The following is a 22,847-nucleotide window of genomic DNA, read 5'->3' as shown; positions in this document are numbered from 1 at the left end:
AGTTGATTCCGTTTTTCTAGATTTCCCGAAAGCTTTTGACACCGTTCCTCACAAGCGACTTCTAATCAAGCTGCGGGCCTATGGGGTATCGTCTCAGTTGTGCGACTGGATTCGTGATTTCCTGTCAGGAAGGTCGCAGTTCGTAGTAATAGACGGCAAATCATCGAGTAAAACTGAAGTGATATCAGGTGTTCCCCAGGGAAGCGTCCTGGGACCTCTGCTGTTCCTGATCTATATAAATGACCTGGGTGACAATCTCAGCAGTTCTCTTAGGTTGTTCGCAGATGATGCTGTAATTTACCGTCTAGTAAGGTCATCCGAAGACCAGTATCAGTTGCAAAGCGATTTAGAAAAGATTGCTGTATGGTGTGGCAGGTGGCAGTTGACGCTAAGTAACGAAAAGTGTGAGGTGATCCACATGAGTTCCAAAAGAAATCCGTTGGAATTCGATTACTCGATAAATAGTACAATTCTCAAGGGTGTCAATTCAACTAAGTACCTGGGTGTTAAAATTACGAACAACTTCAGTTGGAAAGACCACACAGATAATATTGTGGGGAAGGCGAGCCAAAGGTTGCGTTTCATTGGCAGGACACTTACAAGATGCAACAAGTCCACTAAAGAGACAGCTTACACTACACTCGTTCGTCCTCTGTTAGAATATTGCTGCGCGGAGTGTGATCCTTACCAGGTGGGATTGACGGAGGACATCGAAAGGGTGCAAAAAAGGGCAGCCCGTTTTGTATTATCGCGTAACAGGGGAGATATGATACGCGAGTTGGGATGGAAGTCATTAAAGCAAAGACGTTTTTCGTCGCGGCGAGATCTATTTACGAAATTTCAGTCACCAACTTTCTCTTCCGAATGCGAAAATATTTTGTTGAGCCCAACCTATATAGGTGGGAATGATCATCAAAATAAAATAAGAGAAATCAGAGCTCGAACAGAAAGGTTTAGGTGTTCGTTTTTCCTCCGCGCGCTGTTCGGGAGTGGAATGGTAGAGAGATAGTATGATTGTGGTTCGATGAACCCTCTGCCATTCACATTTGTGAATTGCAGAGTAGTCATGTAGATGTAGATGTAGATCTCTGTATCTACCTACATGCAATGTGATACGCACAGTGGTCGGTTGTACAGCGTTTACAGCTCACCTAGGGACGGCGAGCACCTCGGCGAGCGCCCACTCTACGGAGGCCTCTGTGATGTTGTGGACGTCCAGCCTGACGGCGTAGCCCTGCCTGGAGGCGAGCGCCACGTTGAGCTTCTGGTCCAGGAAGACGGGGATGCCCACCAGCGGCACGCCCCGCGCCGTCGCCTCCTGCGTGCTCAGCAGGCCGCCGTGCGTGATGAACGCGCGCACGTTCTTGTGGGCTGCAACACGCCGTGCCGCGGTCATATAAAGAGGTGCCTCTAACATACAGGGGACAGGCAAAATAATACGACCAGTGATAGTAAGTGGACGGCTGTGACTGACGATCAACAACGCAGGTAAGGCACATCTCGCGCTGGACTGCGCGTAGTTCAAGACGGACTAGATATCAGTGCAGGTTGTTTACGAGTAGCGCATTCAGAGGCCGAGGTCGACGTGCAAGGAAAGACCTGACAGAGTTCCGAAGAGAGCAGATTGTGGGGGGCCCTATTACGTGGAGCATCTGTAACCGAGACAGCCAACTTACTGAATGTATCGAGAGCAACTGTTTCAACAGTCGTGATTTTTTTTTGGTCATCAGTCTACTGACTGGTTTGATGCGGCCCGCCACGAATTCCTTTCCTGTGCTAACCTTTTCATCTCAGAGTAGCACTTGCAACCTACGTCCTCAATTATTTGCTTGACGTATTCCAATCTCTGTCTTCCTCTACAGTTTTTGCCCTCTACAGCTCCCTCTAGTACCATGGAAGTCATTCCCTCATGTCTTAGCAGATGTCCTATCATCCTGTCCCTTCTCCTTATCAGTGTTTTCCACATATTCCTTTCCTCTCCGATTCTGCGTAGAACCTCCTCATTCCTTATCAGTCCACCTAATTTTCAAAATTCGTCTATAGCACCACATCTCAAATGCCTCGATTCTCTTCTGTTCCGGTTTTCCCACAGTCCATGTTTCACTACCATACAATGCTGTACTCCAGACGTACATCCTCAGAAATTTCTTCCTCAAATTAAGGCCGGTATTTGATATTAGTAGACTTCTCTTGGCCAGAAATGCCTTTTTTGCCATAGCGAGTCTGCTTTTGATGTCCTCCTTGCTCCGTCCGTCATTGGTTATTTTACTGCCTAGGTAGCAGAATTCCTTAACTTCATTGACTTCGTGACCATCAATCCTGATGTTAAGTTTCTCGCTGTTCTCATTTCTACTACTTCTCATTAACTTCGTCTTTCTCCGATTTACTCTCAAACCATACTGTGTACTCATTAGACTGTTCATTCCGTTCAGCAGATCATTTAATTCTTCTTCACTTTCACTCAGGATAGCAATGTCATCAGCGAATCGTATCATTGATATCATTTCACCTTGTATTTTTATTCCACTCCTGAACCTTTCTTTTATTTCCATCATTGCTTCCTCGATGTACAGATTGAAGAGTAGGGGCGCAAGGCTACAACCTTGTCTTACACCATTCTTAATACGAGCACTTCGTTCTTGATCGTCCATTCTTATTATTCCCTCTTGGTTGTTGTACATATTGTATATGACCCGTCTCTCCCTATAGCTTACCCCTACTTTTTCAGAATCTCGAACAGCTTGCACCATTTTATATTGTCGAATGCTTTTTCCAGGTCGACAAATCCTATGAAAGTGTCTTGATTTTTCTTTAGCCTTGCTTCCATTATTAGCCGTAACGTCAGAATTGCCTCTCTCGTCCCTTTACTCTTCCTAAAGCCAAACTAATCGTCACCTAGCGCATTCTCAATTTTCTTTTCCATTCTACTGTGTATTATTCTTGTAAGCAGCTTCGATGCGTGAGCTGTTAAGCTGATTGTGCGATAATTCTCGCACTTGTCAGCTCTTGCCGTCTTCGGAATTGTGTGGATGATGCTTTTCCGAAAGTCAGATGGTATATCGCCAGACTCATATATTTTACACACCAACGTGAATGGTCGTTTTGTTGCCACTTCCCCCAATGATTTTAGAAATTCTGATGGAATGTTATCTATCCTTTCTTATTTGACTGTAAGTCCTCCAAAGCTCTTTTAAATTCCGATTCTAATACTGGATCCCCTATCTCTTCTAAATCGACTCCTGTTTCTTCTTCTATCACATCTGACAAATTTTCGCCCTCATAGAGGCTTTCAATGTATTCTTTCCACCTATCTGCTCTCTCCTCTGCATAACAGTGGAATTCCCGTTGCACTCTTAATGTTACCACCGTTGCTTTTAATGTCACCAAAGGTTGTTTTGACTTTCCTGTATGCTGATTCTGTCCTTCCGACAATCATATTTTTTTCGATGTCTTCACATTTTTCCTGCAGCCATTTCGTCTTAGCTTCCCTGCACTTCCTATTTATTTCATTCCTCAGCGACTTGTATTTCTGTATTCCTGATTTTCCCGGAACATGTTTGTACTTCCTCCTTTCATCAATCAACTGAAATATTTCTTCAGTTACCCATGGTTTCTTCGCAGCTACCTTCTTTGTACCTATGTTTTCCTTCCCAACTTCTGTGATGGCCCTTTTTAGAGATGTCCATTCCTCTTCAACTGTACTGCCTACTGCGCTATTCCTTATTGCTGTATCTATAGCGTTAGAGTTCAAACGTATCTCATCATTCCTTAGTACTTCCGTATCCCACTTCTTTGCGTATTGATTCTTCCTGACTAATGTCTTGAACTTCAGCCTACTCTTCATCACTACTATATTGTGATCTGAGTCTATATCTGCTCCTGGGTACGCCTTACAATCCAGTATCTGATTTCGGAATCTCTGTCTGACCATGATGTAATCTAATTGAAATCTTCCCGCGTCTCCTGGCCTTTTCCAAGTATACCTCCTCCTCTTGTGATTCTTGAACAGGGTATTCGCTATTACTAGCTGAAACTTGTTACAGAACTCAATTAGTCTTTCTCCTCTTTCATTCCTTGTCCCAAGCCCATATTCTCCTGTAACCTTTTCTTCTACTCCTTCCCCTACAACTGCATTCCAGTCGCCCATGGCTATTAGATTTTTGTTGCCCTTTACATACTGCGTTACCCTTTCAATATCCTCATACACTTTCTCTATCTGTTCATCTTCAGCTTGCGACGTCGGCATGTATACCTGAACTATCGTTGTCGGTGTTGGTCTGCTGTCGATTCTGATTAGAACAACCCGGTCACTGAACTGTTCACAGTAACACACCCTCTGCCCTACCTTCTTATTCATAACGAATCCTACACCTGTTATACCATTTTCTGCTGCTGTTGATATTACCTGATACTCATCTGACCAGAAATAATTGTCTTCCTTCCACTTCATTTCACTGACCCCTACTATATCTAGATTGAGCCTTTGCATTTCCATTTTCAGATTTTCTAGTTTCCCTACCACGTTCAAGCTTCTGACATTCCACGCCCCGACTCGTAGAACGTTATCCTTTCGTTGATTATTCAATCTTTTTCTCATGGTAACCTCCCCCTTAACAGTCCCCTCCCGGAGATCCGAATGGGGGACTATTCCGGAATCTTTTGCCAATGGAGAGATCATCATGATACTTCTTCAATTACAGGCCACATGTCCTGTGGATACAAGTTACGTGTCTTTAATGCAGTGGTTTCCATTGCCTTCTGCATCCTCATGTCGTTGATCATTGCTGATTCTTCCGCCTTTAGGGGCAATTTCCCACCCCTAGGACAAGAGAGTGCCCTGAACCTCTATCCGCTCCTCCGCCCCCTTTGAGAAGGCCGTTGGCAGAATGAGGCTGACTTCTTATGCCGGATTATTTATCAAAATTTAGGCAGTGTCGGGGATCGAACCCGGGACCGAAGACGTTTTGATTATGAATCAAAGACGCTACCCCTAGACCATGGGTTGAACCTCCAAGTCGTGATAGCCTACACAAAACACGCAAAGACATCATCGTGTCCGCCCCCGGTAGCTGAGTGGTACAGTTCGGCGCTAGCGGCCGTGCGAAGCGGAGGTCCGATACTTCCGCCTGTGCGGCGTGTGCGAGTGTTTGTTTACTTGTGGACTTAGTCTGCACGCGGGCTAGTAACAACGATCATGGCGAACAAGTACAGGAAAACTACATTACGATTCAATTTCTGCAAAGACTACGAACGACCAAAGGCTTTAGCAGTGGAACGATTCATTCGAGAGGACGTCAAGATACCGCCAAACGATATTATCGGAATTCACCTATCCATCGTTAGTCCCACGGTGTATGTTAAGATGGTAAATGACGCGGCGTGTGAGAGAATTCTACAGGCGACAAAAGCAGGTCTCCGATTTTGCCATAGTGACGGGAATGTCGGCACGGTAACTGTAGAACATGCTGGTCTGGGTATACGGACAATACGTGTTTTTGAGCTGCCATTTGAGCTCCCGGCTGACGAAGTTATCGAGGCTTTTAAGCCATACGGCACAGTACATGGTCACACAGCAGAACGCTGGACACAATTCGCCACATACCCCGTTCTTAACGGAGTGCGGCAGATCACTATTGATCTTCAGAAGCATGTACCGTCCTATCTGACAATTGGTGGTTGTCGGGCGGTGGTGATTTACGATGGTCAACCACGTACATGTTCTGGATGTGGCCAGGAGGGACACCTCAGGTCGAACTGTATGCAACGGCGGATTACGCAACTGCCTTCAGATGTGCGGGAGCCGTCGCCGGCGATGACAGTACTACCGATCACCTATGCCAAAGCCCTCACTGCGTCCGCCGATGACCGAAAGGACACAGCCCCGGTGGAAGATCAAGATGGCACTCTCCGAAACCTTGTCGCAGACGTCGGGATGACAGAGCATGCTGCTCCGTCGAGCATACAATCTACGGCGACAACATCAGATGAGACCGAACTCCCACCAAGCACACCGATAGTACAAGAAGCAGTTCCAGCCACTACGGATGCTGTTCCGTCTGAAACGCACTCTGAGACGACATCATTAGTTTCGACCGAACTCCCGCCAAGTTCAACGATGGGACTCGAAACACTTCCAGTTCCTACGGATGCTTTTCTGTCGGGCAGCCGTGATTCCCTGCAATCTGAGGACACGGACGGAAGATCACGCAAACAGCGTTCCCCGAAAAGGAGGAAACGGCGGCGTCGCACGACATCTCCTCGGGATGACTCCCCTTGCCCCGACGACGATGTGCCTGTGGACCAAGACGACACAACAGCCTCTACGAAACAGGATGAGGCACTGGGAACTGTTCGATCCGACCCACAGCGGTCTGTCACATTGACGGTACCGGGAAGTGGTGATGCTGAAGAGAAATCACAGCCAGTTGGCTCTCCAGACGCAGATGCTGTGGCTATGGACACGAATATATCACAGCCTGAAAAGATGTGGTATGAGGATATTGAGGAGGCGCCGGACGTCATACAGAGGCAGCCGGCACTCACGAAGACGGACTAATAATTGCTGAAGGTGAAGGGAGAGGGGCGAGAGAACGTCTTCTAACTCAGCCCCCGGCGCCGGTGCAGGGAGATGTTGTTGCGCCTCGACAGAGTGGGATGCAACGCCATGCGAACCGTATTGCGACATTAAATATCAATGACGTGCGTTCACCGGCCAAAATACACCTACTGAAGGAAACGGTTTGGGCATCTGATGTGGATATTGCTTTGTTGCAGGAAGTCCACATAGCTGCACTCCCATACATCGCAGGCTACCAATGCTATTCGTCACATGGAGATCACAATGGGAGTGGGGTGGCAGTTTACGTGCGAGATGGCTTCCCAGTGGAAAACGTGTGTTATCTTCCGTCGGCCAGGGGAATGGCTTTCACGACGTTTGGGACACGCATCATCAATCTTTATGCACCGTCGGGAAACAATCGGCGGCGGGAAAGGGCGCGATTTTATGCAGAAGACATTGCTCCACTATTCCATGGACGTTCTGAATGTGTAATAATTGGCGGGGATTTCAACTGTGTTCTCAGCCAGAAAGACCAATGGCCGCAAGCAAACATCAGCCAGGAGTTGCGAATCGTTGTCAACGACCTTGTACTTAGTGACACGTGGGAATTACGACATGGAGCTGCACCGGGATACACCTATGTGACAAGTCATTCGGCGAGCAGATTAGATCGCATTTATATCTCACGGGCTCATGCAAATGATGTCCAGGACGCGGAACGCTGGCCATTGGCATTTTCCGATCACAGCGCTTACATCTGTACGGTGCTTCTTCCCCGTAGAGAGGTGTGGAACAGTAAGGCCCCGTGGAAACTAAACATTCAACATCTCCATGATCCTGAATGCCGTCAACGGATCCTTGAGACATGGACGTTGTGCGAGCGAAGGGTTGGAAGGTATGCGACGAAGCTTGATTGGTGGCTGACTTGTGCTAAACCGGCGCTTCGCCGTACGTTCATCTCATATAGCAGGGAAATGGCAGGATGGCGCCGCCGTACCACCGACTTTTATTTTGCAGCACTGCGCGACCTGGATGATGGCCCGCCGGGACAGGACATCTGGATCGAACGCAAAAGGATAAAAGCTAAACTAGTGGCTTTAGCTCGGAAACATCTTCAGGGAACCATGGTGCGCGCCAGATGTCACGATACGATAAGGCACGAGATTCCTTCCATGCACCACGTCGTGAATGAACGAAAGCACCGACGACGCGTTTTGGTACGGGAGTTAATCACCCGCGAAGACCGAAGAGTGACGCGTCAAGCGGACATTGTCTCTGCATTCGTCGACCATTACCAACACATCTATCGGGAAGAAGCAGCCTCTTTCGATGACCTCGACCGTATAGCCACGTCCGTCTCCCGTACACTGACGGTGGAAGCCGCGGGAACCTTACTGGAAACCATTAGCTGTGAGGAAGTACATGATGCGATCGCACAAGGTGCGTTGAATCGGTCCCCAGGCATTGATGGGCTTCCTGCTGAATTCTATCGCGAATTTCGCAACGAAATGGCACCGCGATGGACGGAAATGTACAACGAGATGTTAAATTCCGATGCGCCTATTCCACCGGCTTTTATGGAAGGCCTCCTGGTGCCAGTACATAAACCGAAGCCAGGAATTACGGTCACACATTATCGCCCCATCACCCTGCTTAATGCCGACTATAAGATCTTTGCACGGTTGCTAGCGTCCCGATGTCGTATGTTAATTCGTAGCGTTCTCTCTCCGGAACAGACGACACCGGGTGGATCGGTGAATGTGCAAACAGCTACTGGCGAATGCCGTGATGTGATAGCGCTGGCGGAGGAGTGCCGGCTTAAAGCGGCGATGGTGGCGGTTGATTTTGACAGTGCTTTTGATAAGGTGCGCCATAACTATCTGTATGCTGTACTGGAACAAATGGGTTTTCCAGACCGTTTTACTGGTCTCATTAGAAGGATTTACGGGGGCGCACAATCCTTGGTACAGGTTAATGGGCGTATAGCAGGGCCCATTCAAATTCGACGATCCATTCGCCAGGACTGCCCTCTTTCGATGCTGCTGTTCGCGATAGCGTTGGAACCATTAATTGGGAGGCTCACCAATTCTCTTTCTGGGATGGAACTACGGGGCTACACCTTCAAATGTCGTGCCTATGCGGACGACCTCCTGCTGCTCGTTCGTTCTGAGGAAGAGGTGAAGACGGTCCTTGAACTGTTGTTGGACCACCGTGTGACGGCGGGTAGTGCAGTGAACATGAACAAATCGGTGGCAATGCCGGTGGGAAGGGGCCTTACGCCGGAAGAAATCAGTCCGTTTCTTTATGTGCAACGATTCCGCTATCTCGGCATCGACTTTACCTCATCTGTGAAACATACTGCAGCAGTTAACTACCGACGTATTTTACAGACAACACGTACCATGGTCCGACAACATCTCCTACGGCGCCTTGATCCTTTGCAGCGAGTCGAGTACCTGAACACTTATGTGGTTTCTCGAATGGTGCATATTTCGCAGATCCTGCCCCTACCACTCACGCTCGGACGTCGACTTCAATCAGCACTAGGCTATTTCGTGATGATTGGATCGCCCCTCAAGGTGCGATACGAAACGCTCACTCTCCCTACGGACAAGGGGGGACTCGGACTTACGAATGTTCACTGCCGTGCGACGGCGCTCCTTCTAGCCACAATGTATAAGCAATGGCGTAGCGGGCGTGATTCCCTTACATCCCGCCTACTGGATCTCCTGGTTCCAGCGTCCCTCACACCTCCGGTGGCGGTGGGCAACATTACGCCACATTTTGCGCATGTCTCAACATTTATCGTGGAACTTAGTTATATCAGAGACGAGCTTCCGCGCACGAGACCGCCATGCGCGAAGGATTTTTATGTTTGGCTGCTACGACGGATAAGTTGTAATGTAATTGAACTGAAACACCCCAGGTTGCATTGGCCGAAGATTTGGAGACATGTGCACCAAAAATTCTTTCCTACCTTCGTTCGGGCACTGTGGTTCTCTGTCGCCTGTGGCAAGTTCAACACCCACCAACGGCTCCATGCAATTGGACTAGTGGACACTCCACTATGCCCGAAATGTCACCAAGTGGATGACGACCATCACCGCTTAACTTGTATCGCGGTGGAGGACGTCTGGCTCCTAGGAAGACAGATGGTGGCTTGCTACCTCCGTGTGACCCCGCAACATATTACACCTGCTTCCTTCTTACATCCGGAGAGTGACTACTTTCCGGCGACTAAATCACAGTCGATCATCTGGATCAAAGGTTGGACGATCGCGTACCTCTATGGGGATACTGCCACGTCGCGACTCGACTTTTGGTATTTCTTGCAGTAAGCCCACAGTGAGGTTCATAGATGGTCACACTATCGGAAAACCTTTGCCAACTATCTTCAGGCAGTATTCCTTGACCCCCCACGCAGTTGGAATGTGCCGGGTGCAGTCGGTGTGCACATTTGACGGCTGATGCTGAACCTCACGCTTCTCTCACCACTCACTATGTAATGCACATACTATACGATGAAATGGTCTATATGTTCCTTTTAACAGAGTGATCCTTATTGAAAATAAATAAATAAATAAATAAATAAAAACATCCCTGTTCCTTTCAATTTGTGATTTGTTTTAAAATCTTTTGTTTTCTTTCTTTTTGGCAGAGGATGCATTTCATTTAGTGTTTAAAAAAAAAAAAAAAAGTGGTCAGCGTGACGGAATGTCAAGCCTAAGGGCCCGGGTTCGATCGATTCCCGGCTGGGTGAGAGATTTTCTCCGCTCAGGGACTGGGTGTTGTGTTGTCCTAATCATCATCATTTCATCCCCATCGACACGCAGGTCGCCGAAGTGGCGTCATCTCGAAAGACCTGCACCAGGCGAACGGTCTACCCGACGGGAGGCCCTAGCCACACGACATTTCATTTTTCAGGGCTAGCTGCCATTCATCACACCAATTGGAAATTTTGTCTAGTTCGTCTTGTATCTTCCTACAGTCAGTGAACTACTACACTTTAAAAAAAAAAAAAAAAAAAAAAAAAAAAAAGTAGTTCCCTTACGTATTGTGGGGCTAGTGCTATATGAGGTGGCAGTTCCAACATCGGTGAAAGCCGCTAAACACAACCTTTTATTTTCCATTTTAATTAATGGAGTTTCAAACTGCTAGTAAAAATTCCTTATACGAAATCTGAAGAATGCCTTTACACATACATCTTCGTACAATTTCGAATTATGTTAATATCATGGATGTCTGCTTTGCAAATGCCAAGGTGTTTCACTGTAAAATAGTTTCTGAAAAGATTCAAACCGACTGTCAACGATACGAGTTTGAGCTTTGTTCGTCATATAGGTCTAACATGCCAGGAGGTTGTTTATGAAGTGAACATGTTGATTAATATAGTTCCTCTCTTCTAAATTTTTGCAACAGCATTTAACTGTAGACAATTTATGGCACCGGCTTTAGTAATTCCTTTCTGTTCTGTGAAACCTCAAAACCGATGAATTTTTCTGGTTTAAATCTGATGACCTTAACTGTAAAAAAAAAAAAAAAAAGTGGTCAGCGCGACAGACTGTCAATCCTAAGGGCCCGGGTTCGATTCCCGGCTGGGTCGGAGATTTTCTCCGCTCAGGGACTGGGTGTTGTGTTGTCCTAATCATCATCATTTCATCCCCATCGACGCGCAAGTCGCCGAAGTGGCGTCAAATCGAAAGACTTGCACCAGGCAAGCGGTCTACCCGACGGGAGGCCCTCGTCACACGTCATTATTATATCATCGTGTAAACGTAATAGTGGGCGCAAATCAGTACTGAATGACAGAGACCATCATATGCTAACACGAATTGTGTCAGAGCAACACAAAAGTACGGCGGCTAAACTGATTGCAGAGCCCAATAGTCACCTTCGAGATCCCGTACCTATCGACACTGTCCACAGAGAACTTCATAAAGCGAATATTCGTGGACGAGCTGCTATACCGAAACCGTTACTGACGACAACCACCCCAAAGAATCGTAAAACATGGTGTCAGGAGCATAAATTCTGGGCGGATGATAAGTGGAAACACGTCATACGATCCGAGGAGTCAACGATTTCGTTATTTCCTACACTGATCCAGGAAGACGGGGATGCCCACCAGCGGCACACCCCTCACCGTCTTTAGATTTGATTAGATTAGATTAGTTTTCGTTCCATAGATCCGTGCTGAGGAGATCCTCGTGGATGTGGAACATGTCAATTTTTTTTTTAAAGCTGAAATAACAATACTAATAGTATGAATATATACAATACATCATTTGTTTCTACTAAAAATTCGTCAATGGAGTAGAAGGAGTTGGCCACTAGTAAGTCTTTCAGGCTCCTTTTAAACTGATCTTTATTTGTAACTACATTTTTTATGTTTACTGGCAAATTATTGAAGATGAGTGTTCCTGAGTAGTGGACCCCATTTTGAACTAAAGTAAGTGCTTTTAAGTCCTTGTGCAGATCATTTTTGTTCCTGGTATTGTATGCATGAACTGAGCTGTTTGTTGGAAAAAGAGATATATTATTTAGGACAAATTTCATTAAGGAGTAAATATACTGAGAGGCAGTGGTTAGTACACCCAGTTCTTTGAAGAGGTTTCTACATGAGTCCGTGAATTTACTCCACAAATAATATGTATTACACGCTGTTGGACTCTGAAAACTTTTGTTTGACTTGAAGAGTTACCCCAAAATATTATACCATATGACATTATGGAATGGAAGTAGGCAAAGTACGCAAGCTTTTTCATTTTTATGTCGTCTATGTCTGCTAACATTCGAATTGCAAATACAGATTTGTTAAGGCGTTTCTGCAGTTCTGTGGTGTGCTCTTCCCAACTGAATTTATTATCAAGTTGTAATCCCAGGAATTTAAGACTGTCAACCTCTTCTATCTGCTCTTCTTCGTATTTTATGCATATGCTGGGTGGAAACCTCTTACAGGTTCTGAATTGCATATAGTGAGTCTTATCGAAGTTTATGTCAGTGAGTTGGCTTTAAACCATTTATTAATATCCATGAAAATGTCATTAGCAGATCTTTCTAGAACTACACTTTACATACTATTTATTGCAATACTTGTGTCATCTGCAAACAAAACGAACTCTGCTTCTGGCAGTGTAACTGATGAGAGATCATTAATGTACACAAGAAAAAGCAATGGACCTAAGATGGATCCTTGTGGGACACCACATGTAATTTCTTCCCATTGTGATGATGACTGATAATTTACTAGTCCCTTGCACTGACACCCTTTGTTTCCTGTTAGTGAGGTATGACTTGAACCATTTTGCAGCACTGCCCGAGACACCATAGAATTCTAATTTACTTAAAAGGATGTTGTGGTTCACACAATCAAATGCCTTTGACAAATCACAGAAAATACCTGCTGCTTGTAATCTGTTATTTAATGAATTAAGTACATTTTCACTATAGGTGTAAATAGCCTTCTCGATAATAGAACCCTTCAGAAATCCAAACAGTGTTCTTGATAATATGTTACTTGTTGTCAGATGGTTGAGCAGCTGCCTGTACATTACTTTTTCTAAAATTTTTGAGAATGCTGGCAAAAGTGAAATCGGTCTGTAGTTTGATGGTATCTCTTTATCCCCTTTCCTGAATAGAGGCTTAACATCTGCATATTTTAGCCAGTCAGGAAATGTCCCAGTTATAATTGACTGGTTACACAAGTAACTTAGAATTGTACTAATCTCACAAGAACATGCCTTAATTAACTTTGTTGATATTTCATCGTACCCACTAGAATGCTTTGTTTTTAAAGATTTTATTATGGAAGTTATTTCTTTTGGTGAAGTGAGTGATATATTCATGTACTTGAAGCTATTTATGAAGGCTAGTTTCAGATATTCAAGGGCATTATTTACTGATCCTGAAAGTCCCATTCTATCAGTAACGGATATAAAGTACTTGTTAAATAGATTTGCCACACTATGCCCATCAGTTACTAATGTGTCATCTACCCTTAGTGCTATTTGCTCCTGTTCCTTTCTGGTTCTACCTGGAGAACGCCAAAAGAAGCCTACAATCAGGATTGCTTGATTCCAACGGTTAAGCACGGAGGTGGAAGTGTGACGGTGTGGGCAAGGATATGATGGTATTCCGCTGGTCCCATCATCATTGTCAAACTCCATGGTAAAGCCAACGATTATGTGAACATTTTAGGTGATCAGGTCCACCCCATGATTCAAATGTTGTTCCCCAACAATGAAGCCATAAAACAGGCCGAGAATGCACCCATTCACACTGCCAGGACGATAAAATCGTGGTATAAGGAGCGTGCAGCTGAACTGCAGCGTCTTCCCTGGCCAACACAGTCCTAAGACTTGAACGTTATCAGACCCTTGTGGGCGGTTTTGCAGCGCAGACTCCGGAGCAGATATCCGCCTCCCTCGTCACTACAGGAGCTAGAAGAGGTTCTGGTCCAATAGTGACATAACATTTCACTGAACCACCATGCAGTTATTATATGCCAGTATTCCAAGAAGAATAGCAGCTATATTACGGGCAAATGGGGGTCAAACCCCTTGTTAGTGAACGATTCCCAAGTAAGTGCAGGTGTTCACATTATTTTGCCTATCCGCTATATGTCGCCTTCGGAGCACTGTAATGAACATAAACCACTCTAATCAGTTGTAAAAGTTACGCCTAATTGGCCCGCGGCGAGTCGTTATGTTGCGGAATATCTCCCAAGCACTGCTGTTGTGTAGCTTATCGCGTCGCAAGCTGAGAAACGACTATTCACACGGAGACGGCGCCTCCACGTCTCAGTGGGTGATTGTAGCATAACCTTACGTGATAGCGCAGCAATTCCTTGCTTCTGATTTGTCAAAAGAAAAAGACACAGACTCCCCTGCGGCTGACGAGGGACTTCCGTCGACTAGAGGTGTCGTGACATCCAAGTCAGTGGTTTCGCAGTCTCATTTGAAGTGTGTTAATTTAGCGGGATATTTATTGACGATACAGTGTTGTTAAACTGTGATCTGCATTAACATTAACGAGTTTTGGTTCGTCACTTTGGTTCCAGTTAGAAGTATAATTTTAAGTAATCATTGCTGACTGTATTATGACCAGAGACAAAAACTGCAACATTCAGTAAATCTTTTAAATGAATTTGCGTGCTAATTACTGGAAAAGGAGATCTGCAAATTTCCCATCGCAGTTGGTGTTCTGTGAGAGGGACAACTTCAAAGCAAGAACTCTGGTCTAAAAAACTTAAGGGCGCAAGTAATTTTCGCAAGATGTCACTGCCAAGTCACGTATCTCGATGAAACGTGTACTATTCGTTGAAAGATCTACGACACTACGTTACAGAAGCTAACTAAAAGAAATATGCAATGAGACGAACAGGAATGACACATTTATTCTAAGACGATAATCGCACCTTAGTCACCGCAATTCGTGATGGTCCCATAAAACTTCCTCCGAACAGGCCTTCGAAGGTCTAACGGAACCTATTGACCGCCGTGACTTCCTCAGCCTCCGGGATTTGGAGACGCGCGTGATCAGCACACCACTCTCCCGGCCGTTGTCAGTTTTCGTGAACGGAGCCGCTACTTCTTAGTCAAGTACCTCCTCAACTGGCCTCAAAGGGCAGAGTGTAGAGAATGAAGGAAGATTAGGGTTCAACTTCCCGTTAGACGAGGTAATTTTCTCGTATTGGACAAGAATCGGTCCCGCGTCCGGCCATCCTGATTTAGGTTTTCCGTGATTTCCCTAAATCGCTCCAGGCAAATGCCGGGATGGTTCCTTTGAAAGGGCACGGCCGACTTCATTCCCCGTCCTTCCCTAATTCGATGAGACCGATGACCTCGTAGTTTGGTCTCTTCCCCCAAACAACCCAAACCCCAAACAAGAATCGGAAAGAAGTCCTAATTACTGGTTTAGTGTGTGGAGTCATTGTTACTGAATATGGATGGATACGAGAAGAAATTCAACCTCAGTGATATGAAATAACACGCGGTTAAGCTATCTATTTGTTGTACAATCGGTTTTACGGCTTTTTGTTTTTGAGTGCGTCACAGTCACAGTAGTAACATTGGAGTCTACAGGTGTGATCGCTCGCGTGTCGGACGAATACTGAATATTAACTCGCAAGTAGGGAATGTCGTCCAAGGATAAAACGTTCACGAACGTAGGTTTATTCAAATCTCGTGAGACAGTTTCGTTGCTATAATTCAGTAATAGTAACACCTCTATCCATCGTGCCTAATGAACTCCATGGACAGATTACCAAATTATAGTAATGATGAAAAAATACGTAATCGACAAGGAGAGGAGTAGTCATAGACGAAGTGAGCTGAAAAGTGTTTTATCACGTTACTGGTCTTTTTTCGGCACACAGCCATTTTAGGTCAATGCCTAAAGGCAAGTCTGACATCAGCATTTAGTGACACAATGAGTTAGAATTATAGTTGTGCTCTCCCTATTCCCATAGCTACAAGTTTGAAATGAATAACATGTCGTTGTGTTTGTTGACTACTTCTGTGTAAGCTTTACACCCTCGATTAATTTAAAGAACGACATTAAATTACCATCTGGTTACCTTCGATTCGGAAAGTTGGTGCACTCATCGACTGTTAAGTGACTTTAAAAATTATAAAGTGCAGCAATAAGCCCTTCTTTGTAGATTTTATTAAGCAAATCCAGATTTCGGCTAGTAGTTAGCCATTCTCAATGCACTATTTTCTATTGTCAGTGCCTGTAAGTCCCTGCTGTTCGGGCGTCAGTCACAGTTCTTTGAATACTATTGAATACTACAGTATTCAAAGAACTGTGACTGACGCCCGAACAACTGGTATTGGCGGTGTGAAGACGAAAATTGTTGCCATAAATGGAATGGGGAAAATCCCATAAGGGGTTAGCTGGACAGTGGTCGCTCACTTAGCAGGATGCAGAATGCACCAGCAATGGCGGACTGTGAGACAACCTGAAAGGTGGTGAAGTTACAACTCTTAGAAATTCGACAGTAAATCACAGTCAAACAATAGAGCAAATCTGAACACATCTCCTACCTCAAAAAAATGAGGCGCATCCAATGACAACAATATTTTCAATATCTTTAAAACTACGAAGGTTAATATTTGAGAGTGAGTAAATATTTACACAATGAACCTCTAAATTAACACCTTTTAAATGCCTCATGCAATTTCACCAAACGATATCTCAGATATGAAACTTTCTGGCAGATAAAACTGTGTTTCGGACCGATACTCGAACTCGGACCTTTCCCTTTCGCGGGAAACTGCTCTACCATCTTGGTATAGCTCTTTCCCGCGAAAGGCAGTGGTCCCGAGTTCGAGTCTTGGTCCGGCACACAGTTTTAATCATCCAGAAAGTTTCATATCAGTGCACACTCCGCTGCAGAGTGAAAATTTCATTCTGGGATATCTCAGATGATAGCTTTGCACTATAGCTACCATTCCAGAAAGCTATGTATCTGTGACTAAATTATTTATTTATTCAAGGCATCTTTTTCATGATTCAAATATTATTCAGAACATCAAATCCTCTACAATAACACAGAAAATGAATGCAGCATAAGTTCTTCATATATTGTCATACTTGTGTATTTATTTAATGTTATCTTACTATTTTTGCTAGATATTTCACTATTGATTACGATGCCTAATACAAAATCACAGTGATTTAAGAAGTGGGCAATCACATGTTTTAGTCAACACCAGCACTGGAAAGAGAACCAAAAGACACCTCTATCAAGCAGACGTAAATAATTGTTTAAACAATATTTAACGACAATTTGTTGAAGTTTAAGATGAGCGCACTTTCACAAGATTACTGGCTTAGTTATTTGTGAATAAACCTTTATTCATTGTTATTGTAAGTGGTGTGAATGTGACTGAATGTTTATAATATTCCTATATTTAAAAATTGTTGTAATATATTAGGTTAGTGTGGGAAGTGGTCAAGCTGAGTCAGATCATGTTTGTAGAACTTAAGCACTATGTATTTTTGATGGGGATGGTCTTAGGCCAATGGAGAAACAGGGAGTGGAGGAACTCTCCTGGAATAAAAAGGGACAGAACATTGTTTCTCATGGTATGCTGAACAAAATGATTGCATACATTTTTTGTCTAATTGCGGAAGAAGGCAGATCTGTGTGTGGCATTCGTGGTATTCGGTAGTTCCGGGAAGAGAACAGCCATTATAGGACTACGCATTTTTGAATGAGTGATAGATTCAGAGCGGTCACTGGCCGCTACGATCCTGGACTTTTGAAGGATGCTTTGATGTTCGTTCTGGTAGAAGGTAGACCTGGGTGTGGTAATGTGCGTGACTTGGTCGTATAGGTAATTGTAACTTTTCTGATTACATAATTATTGGGAATAGGCAGAGCATGACTTTCTGTTCGTTATCTCAGGTATGTTAATTTGTTAATAATCATGGGGAACTCTGAGCTATTTTTAGATGGTGCATATTTCGTGTGCCGTGATCACGAAATGGTTTTAATTTCGCGTATCTTTGAAGACTATTTAGCTTGGGGATTCTGCTACCATTCTCTCACCTCTCTGCATTTGACTGGATATCGTAGGACCACTATACGTTCAGTTGAGATACTTCTATGAAAAAATATTATTCAGAATAATTCTGTCATCTGCATCAATTAGAGACGTTAACAATCCTTCTGGAGAAACATCCGCAACTGCGCATTATAGTAGAGATTGAAAGTCCCGCTTTAGTTGTATGGTTTATTTCTATACTGAACAGGCAAAGAAACTGGTACATCTGCTTAATATCGTGCGGGCCCCCAAGAGCATGCAGAAGTGCCGCAACACGACGTGACATGGACTCGACTAATGTCTGAAGTAGTGCTGGAGGGAACTGACACCATGAATCCTGCAGGGCTGTCCATAAATCCGCTAGAGTACGAGGGTGTGGAGATCTCCTTTGAACAGCTCATTGCAAAGAACCTAGGTATGCTCAATAATGTTCATGTCTGGGGAGGTTGGCGGCCAATGGAAGTGTTTAAACTCAGAACAGTGTTCCTGGAGCCATTCTGTAGCAATTCTTGACATGTGGGGCGTTGCATTGTCCTGCTGGAATTGCCCTAGACCGTCGGAATGCACATTGGACATGAATGGATGCAGATGCTCAGACAGAATGTTCACGTATATGTAACCTGTCAGAGTAGTATCTAGGCCTATCAGGATTCCCATATCAGTCCAACTGCACACGCCCCACAACATTACAGAGCCTCCACCATGCATGACGCATGGATTCATGATGCTGTCTTCAGTCATCAGGGGTACACGAGTGGGCCTTCGGCTCCGAAAGCCCATATCAATGATGTTTCATTGAATGGTTCGCACGCTGACACTTGTTGATGGCCCAGCATTGATATCTGCAGCACCTTGCGAAACCTTGCCCTTCTGTCACGTTGAACGACTCTCTTCAGTCGTCGTTGGTCCCATTCTTGCAGGATCTTTTTCCGGCCGCAGCGATGTCAGAGACTGGATGTTTTACCGGATTCCTGATATTCACGGTACACTCGTGAAATGGTCGTTCGGGAAAATCCCCACTTGATCGCTACCTCTGAGATGCTGTGTCCCATCTTTCGTGCGCCGACCATAACACCACGTTCAAACCCACTTGAATCTCGATAACATGCATTGTGGCAGAAGTGACCGAATTTAACAACTGCGCCGGACACTTGTTGTCTCGTACAGGCGTTGCCGGCGGAGCCGCAGTATTTTGCCTGTTTACATCTGACTAGAAAACCCATGCCTGTACCAGTTTCTTTGGAGCTTCAGTGTAGAACTCAGGGCATTGTTTTTAGAATGAATTAGTTCTCTGTAGTGGAGAGCGCCCTAGGCTGAAACTTCCTGGCAAACTGAAACGGTGTGTGAGTTCAGACAGTAGGAGGGAGGTGCTGTTGAAAACAAAGCTGTGAGGGCGGGTCGCGGGTCGCGCCTCGCCGGATCAACCTGTAGAGAGGTCACCATCAAAACGCAGGTCCCGTTCCACGCTCGAGTCCCATCCCGCCACGGAGTTTCAAATCATCACAGGTGAGCCGTGGTAAAATTGCTGTTTTGAAGGGCGCGCCTCAGCGCGTAGTCTGAAGCAGTCGCCCTTCTGGCGGTGGCGCCACTGTGGCAATCGCAGCTTTGGTGTCTCCCTCTGGTGGGAAAGGGGGAATGTTGCCTGTTCACGTGCATTTAAGGGGCGCTATGAGCTCGCCAGTCGGTCGGTCTGAGTCGGTGCAGTCTGGAGGAGTCTAGTCAGTTGGTCAGCCGGGTCAGTGTGGGGCAGTCAGTGTCTGTCGTCGGGAGTGCTAGTATACGAGGGCAGTTCAATAAGTAATGCAACACATTTTTTTTCTGAAACAGGGCTTGTTTTATTCAGCATTGAAATACACCAGGTTATTCCCCAATCTTTTAGCTACACAACACTATTTTTCAACGTAATCTCCATTCAATGCTACGGCCTTACGCCACCTTGAAATGAGGGCCTGTATGCCTGCACGGTACCATTCCACTGGTCGATGTCGGAGCCAACGTCGTACTGCATCAATAACTTCTTCATCATCCGCGTAGTGCCTCCCACGGATTGCGTCCTTCATTGCGCCAAACATATGGAAATCCGACGGTGCGAGATCGGGGCTGTAGGGTGCATGAGGAAGAACAGTCCACTGAAGTTTTGTGAGCTCCTCTCGGGTGCGAAGACTTGTGTGAGGTCTTGCGTTGTCATGAAGAAGGAGAAGTTCGTTCAGATTTTTGTGCCTACTAACACGCTGAAGTCGTTTCTTCAATTTCTGAAGAGTAGCACAATACACTTCAGAGTTGATCGTTTGACCATGGGGAAGGACATCGAACAGAATAACCCCTTCAGCGTCCCAGAAGACTGTAACCATGACTTTACCGGCTGAGGGTATGGCTTTAAACTTTTTCTTGGTAGGGGAGTGGGTGTGGCGCCACTCCATTGATTGCCGTTTTGTTTCAGGCTGATGAACCCATGTTTCATCGCCTGTAACAATCTTTGACAAGAAATTGTCACTCTCAGCCATATGACGAGCAAGCAATTCCGCACAGATGGTTCTCCTTTGCTCTTTGTGGTGTTCGGTTAGACAACGAGGGACCCAGCGGGAACAAACCTTTGAATATCCCAACTGGTGAACAATTGTGACAGCACTACCAACAGAGATGTCAAGTTGAGCACTGAGTTGTTTGATGGTGATCCGTCGATCATCTCGAACGAGTGTGTTCGCACGCTCCGCCATTGCAGGAGTCACAGCTGTGCACGGCCGGCCTGCACGCGGGAGATCAGACAGTCTTGCTTGACCTTGCGGCGATAATGACACACGCTTTGCCCAACGACTCACCGTGCTTTTGTCCACTGCCAGATCACCGTAGACATTCTGCAAGCGCCTATGAATATCTGAGATGCCCTGGTTTTCCGCCAAAAGAAACTCGATCACTGCCCGTTGTTTGCAACGCACATCCGTTACAGACGCCATTTTAACAGCTCCGTACAGCGCTGCCACCTGTCGGAAGTCAATGAAACTATACGAGACGAAGCGGGAATGTTTGAAAATATTCCACAAGAAATTTCCGGTTTTTTCAACCAAAATTGGCCGAGAAAAAAAATGTGTTGCATTACTTATTGAACTGCCCTCGTATGTTAGGTCACCAGTCTGCTCGAGTTGCTCGGGCAATGGTCATTGGCGGTTGGATCGATCGGTTGGTCGGTCGCGCACTGAGACACAAGATGACTTGTCCACCTTGAGCGTCGGCGCATGTGAGGTCGCCGCGTCAGTCCAGTCGACCGCGCCTGTCGGAAGTCAATGAAACTATACGAGACGAAGCGGGAATGTTTGAAAATATTCCACAAGAAATTTCCGGTTTTTTCAACCAAAATTGGCCGAGAAAAAAAATGTGTTGCATTACTTATTGAACTGCCCTCGTATGTTAGGTCACCAGTCTGCTCGAGTTGCTCGGGCAATGGTCATTGGCGGTTGGATCGATCGGTTGGTCGGTCGCGCACTGAGACACAAGATGACTTGTCCACCTTGAGCGTCGGCGCATGTGAGGTCGCCGCGTCAGTCCAGTCGACCGCGCCGTATAGCGAGGGGTAGTGGCTTCGCGGCCAACACGAGTCAACCCACGGCATCGGTCTGGCCAGCGCGAGCTGCGACGCCGTGAGACGGGAGATCGGCGCGCCTTCTTGCGTCCGTTGAAGCGGCTAGCAACGGACGATTCGGGAGAGCGTTTTGGGCGTGCTGCGCTAGGTCTTCGCCAGAAATCGCAGTTATTAGAAGTTAAGTTAGTTAGTGTTTTTTTTTAACGTCCCGTCGACAACGAGGTCATTAGAGACGGAGCACAAGCTCGGATTAGAGAAGGATGGGGAAGGAAATCGGCCGTGCCGTTTCAAAGGAACCATCCCGGCATTTGCGTGAAACGATTTAGGGAAATCACGGAAAACCTAAATCAGGATGGCTGTAGACGGGATTGAACCGTCGTCCTCCCGAATGCGAGTCCAGTGTGCTAACCACTGCGCCATCTCGCTCGGTAGTTAAGTGATTCGTGATATGTTGTTTCAGTTACTTGCTAAATTCTACTTGTTTTTTTGGTCAGTCTCTCTTCCCCAACCTGCTCATTTGTCTCTCGTGCTCATTTGTTAGGCAGGTAGTGTTTGCCTGTCTGTCTGTCTGTCGGTCTGTCGTACGTTAACAGCTTCCTCTGTCATGTTTGTCGGATTCGGTTAACGAATTTATGGAACCAGGGTGTAAAGGCCGAATTCCTGAAATATTTTTGTAAAGTTGCCACCCTTCCACCGTTAGAGTCCTTTTTAAAAACAAATTGCACTTTCGGTGGCAAATAATTTCCTAGTGAGAGTGTTTGTACCATTGCCATCCCTCTTACGGGGTGCATAGTTAATGTGTTTGTGTGAGTTGTTAAAATTTTTAGTTTAAAGTAATCTGGTGTGTTGCAGATTTGCACCAGTGTAGTCTTTCAGAGGTTGTTGTGAGCGGTCGTGACTACGGCCGTGTTGAAAGGGAGCGGCAAGCTTCTCAGCCCGAAGGCTCCTACTGTCAATATTGTTCTTTCTGCCTCGAAATAAAATTGTGACTTGATATTTCGAGGGTGCTTTTCTGCTTATTAATTTTAAATCTGTTTTGAAAAGGCTTTTATGAATAAAATTCCCATTTGTTAAAGGTAATTTCATTTTCATCAGTTACTCCCTGGCAACTGCTTCCATGCTCACCTAGTGTGATTAAATGTGTTAATGTTCTTGACGA

At 45.5% G+C, this 22,847-nt stretch overlaps 1 protein-coding gene across 1 annotated transcript in view; it reads right to left on the bottom strand.

Annotated features, from left to right (window-relative positions):
* Positions 1–22,847, bottom strand: part of LOC126214893 (UDP-glucosyltransferase 2-like) — a 105,746-nt gene that overhangs the window by 4,136 nt on the left and 78,763 nt on the right. The window contains exon 5 of the mRNA XM_049941537.1: positions 1,152–1,371. Within this exon, the coding sequence (XP_049797494.1) occupies positions 1,152–1,371 (220 nt within the window). The remainder of the gene's footprint in view (positions 1–1,151; positions 1,372–22,847) is intronic.

The sequence above is a fragment of the Schistocerca nitens genome, chromosome 12 (assembly GCF_023898315.1).
Source record: "Schistocerca nitens isolate TAMUIC-IGC-003100 chromosome 12, iqSchNite1.1, whole genome shotgun sequence".
Taxonomy (NCBI): domain Eukaryota; kingdom Metazoa; phylum Arthropoda; class Insecta; order Orthoptera; family Acrididae; genus Schistocerca; species Schistocerca nitens.
The sequence above is the reverse complement of the archived record's forward strand: the minus strand, read 5'-3'. Positions and strand labels throughout refer to the sequence as shown.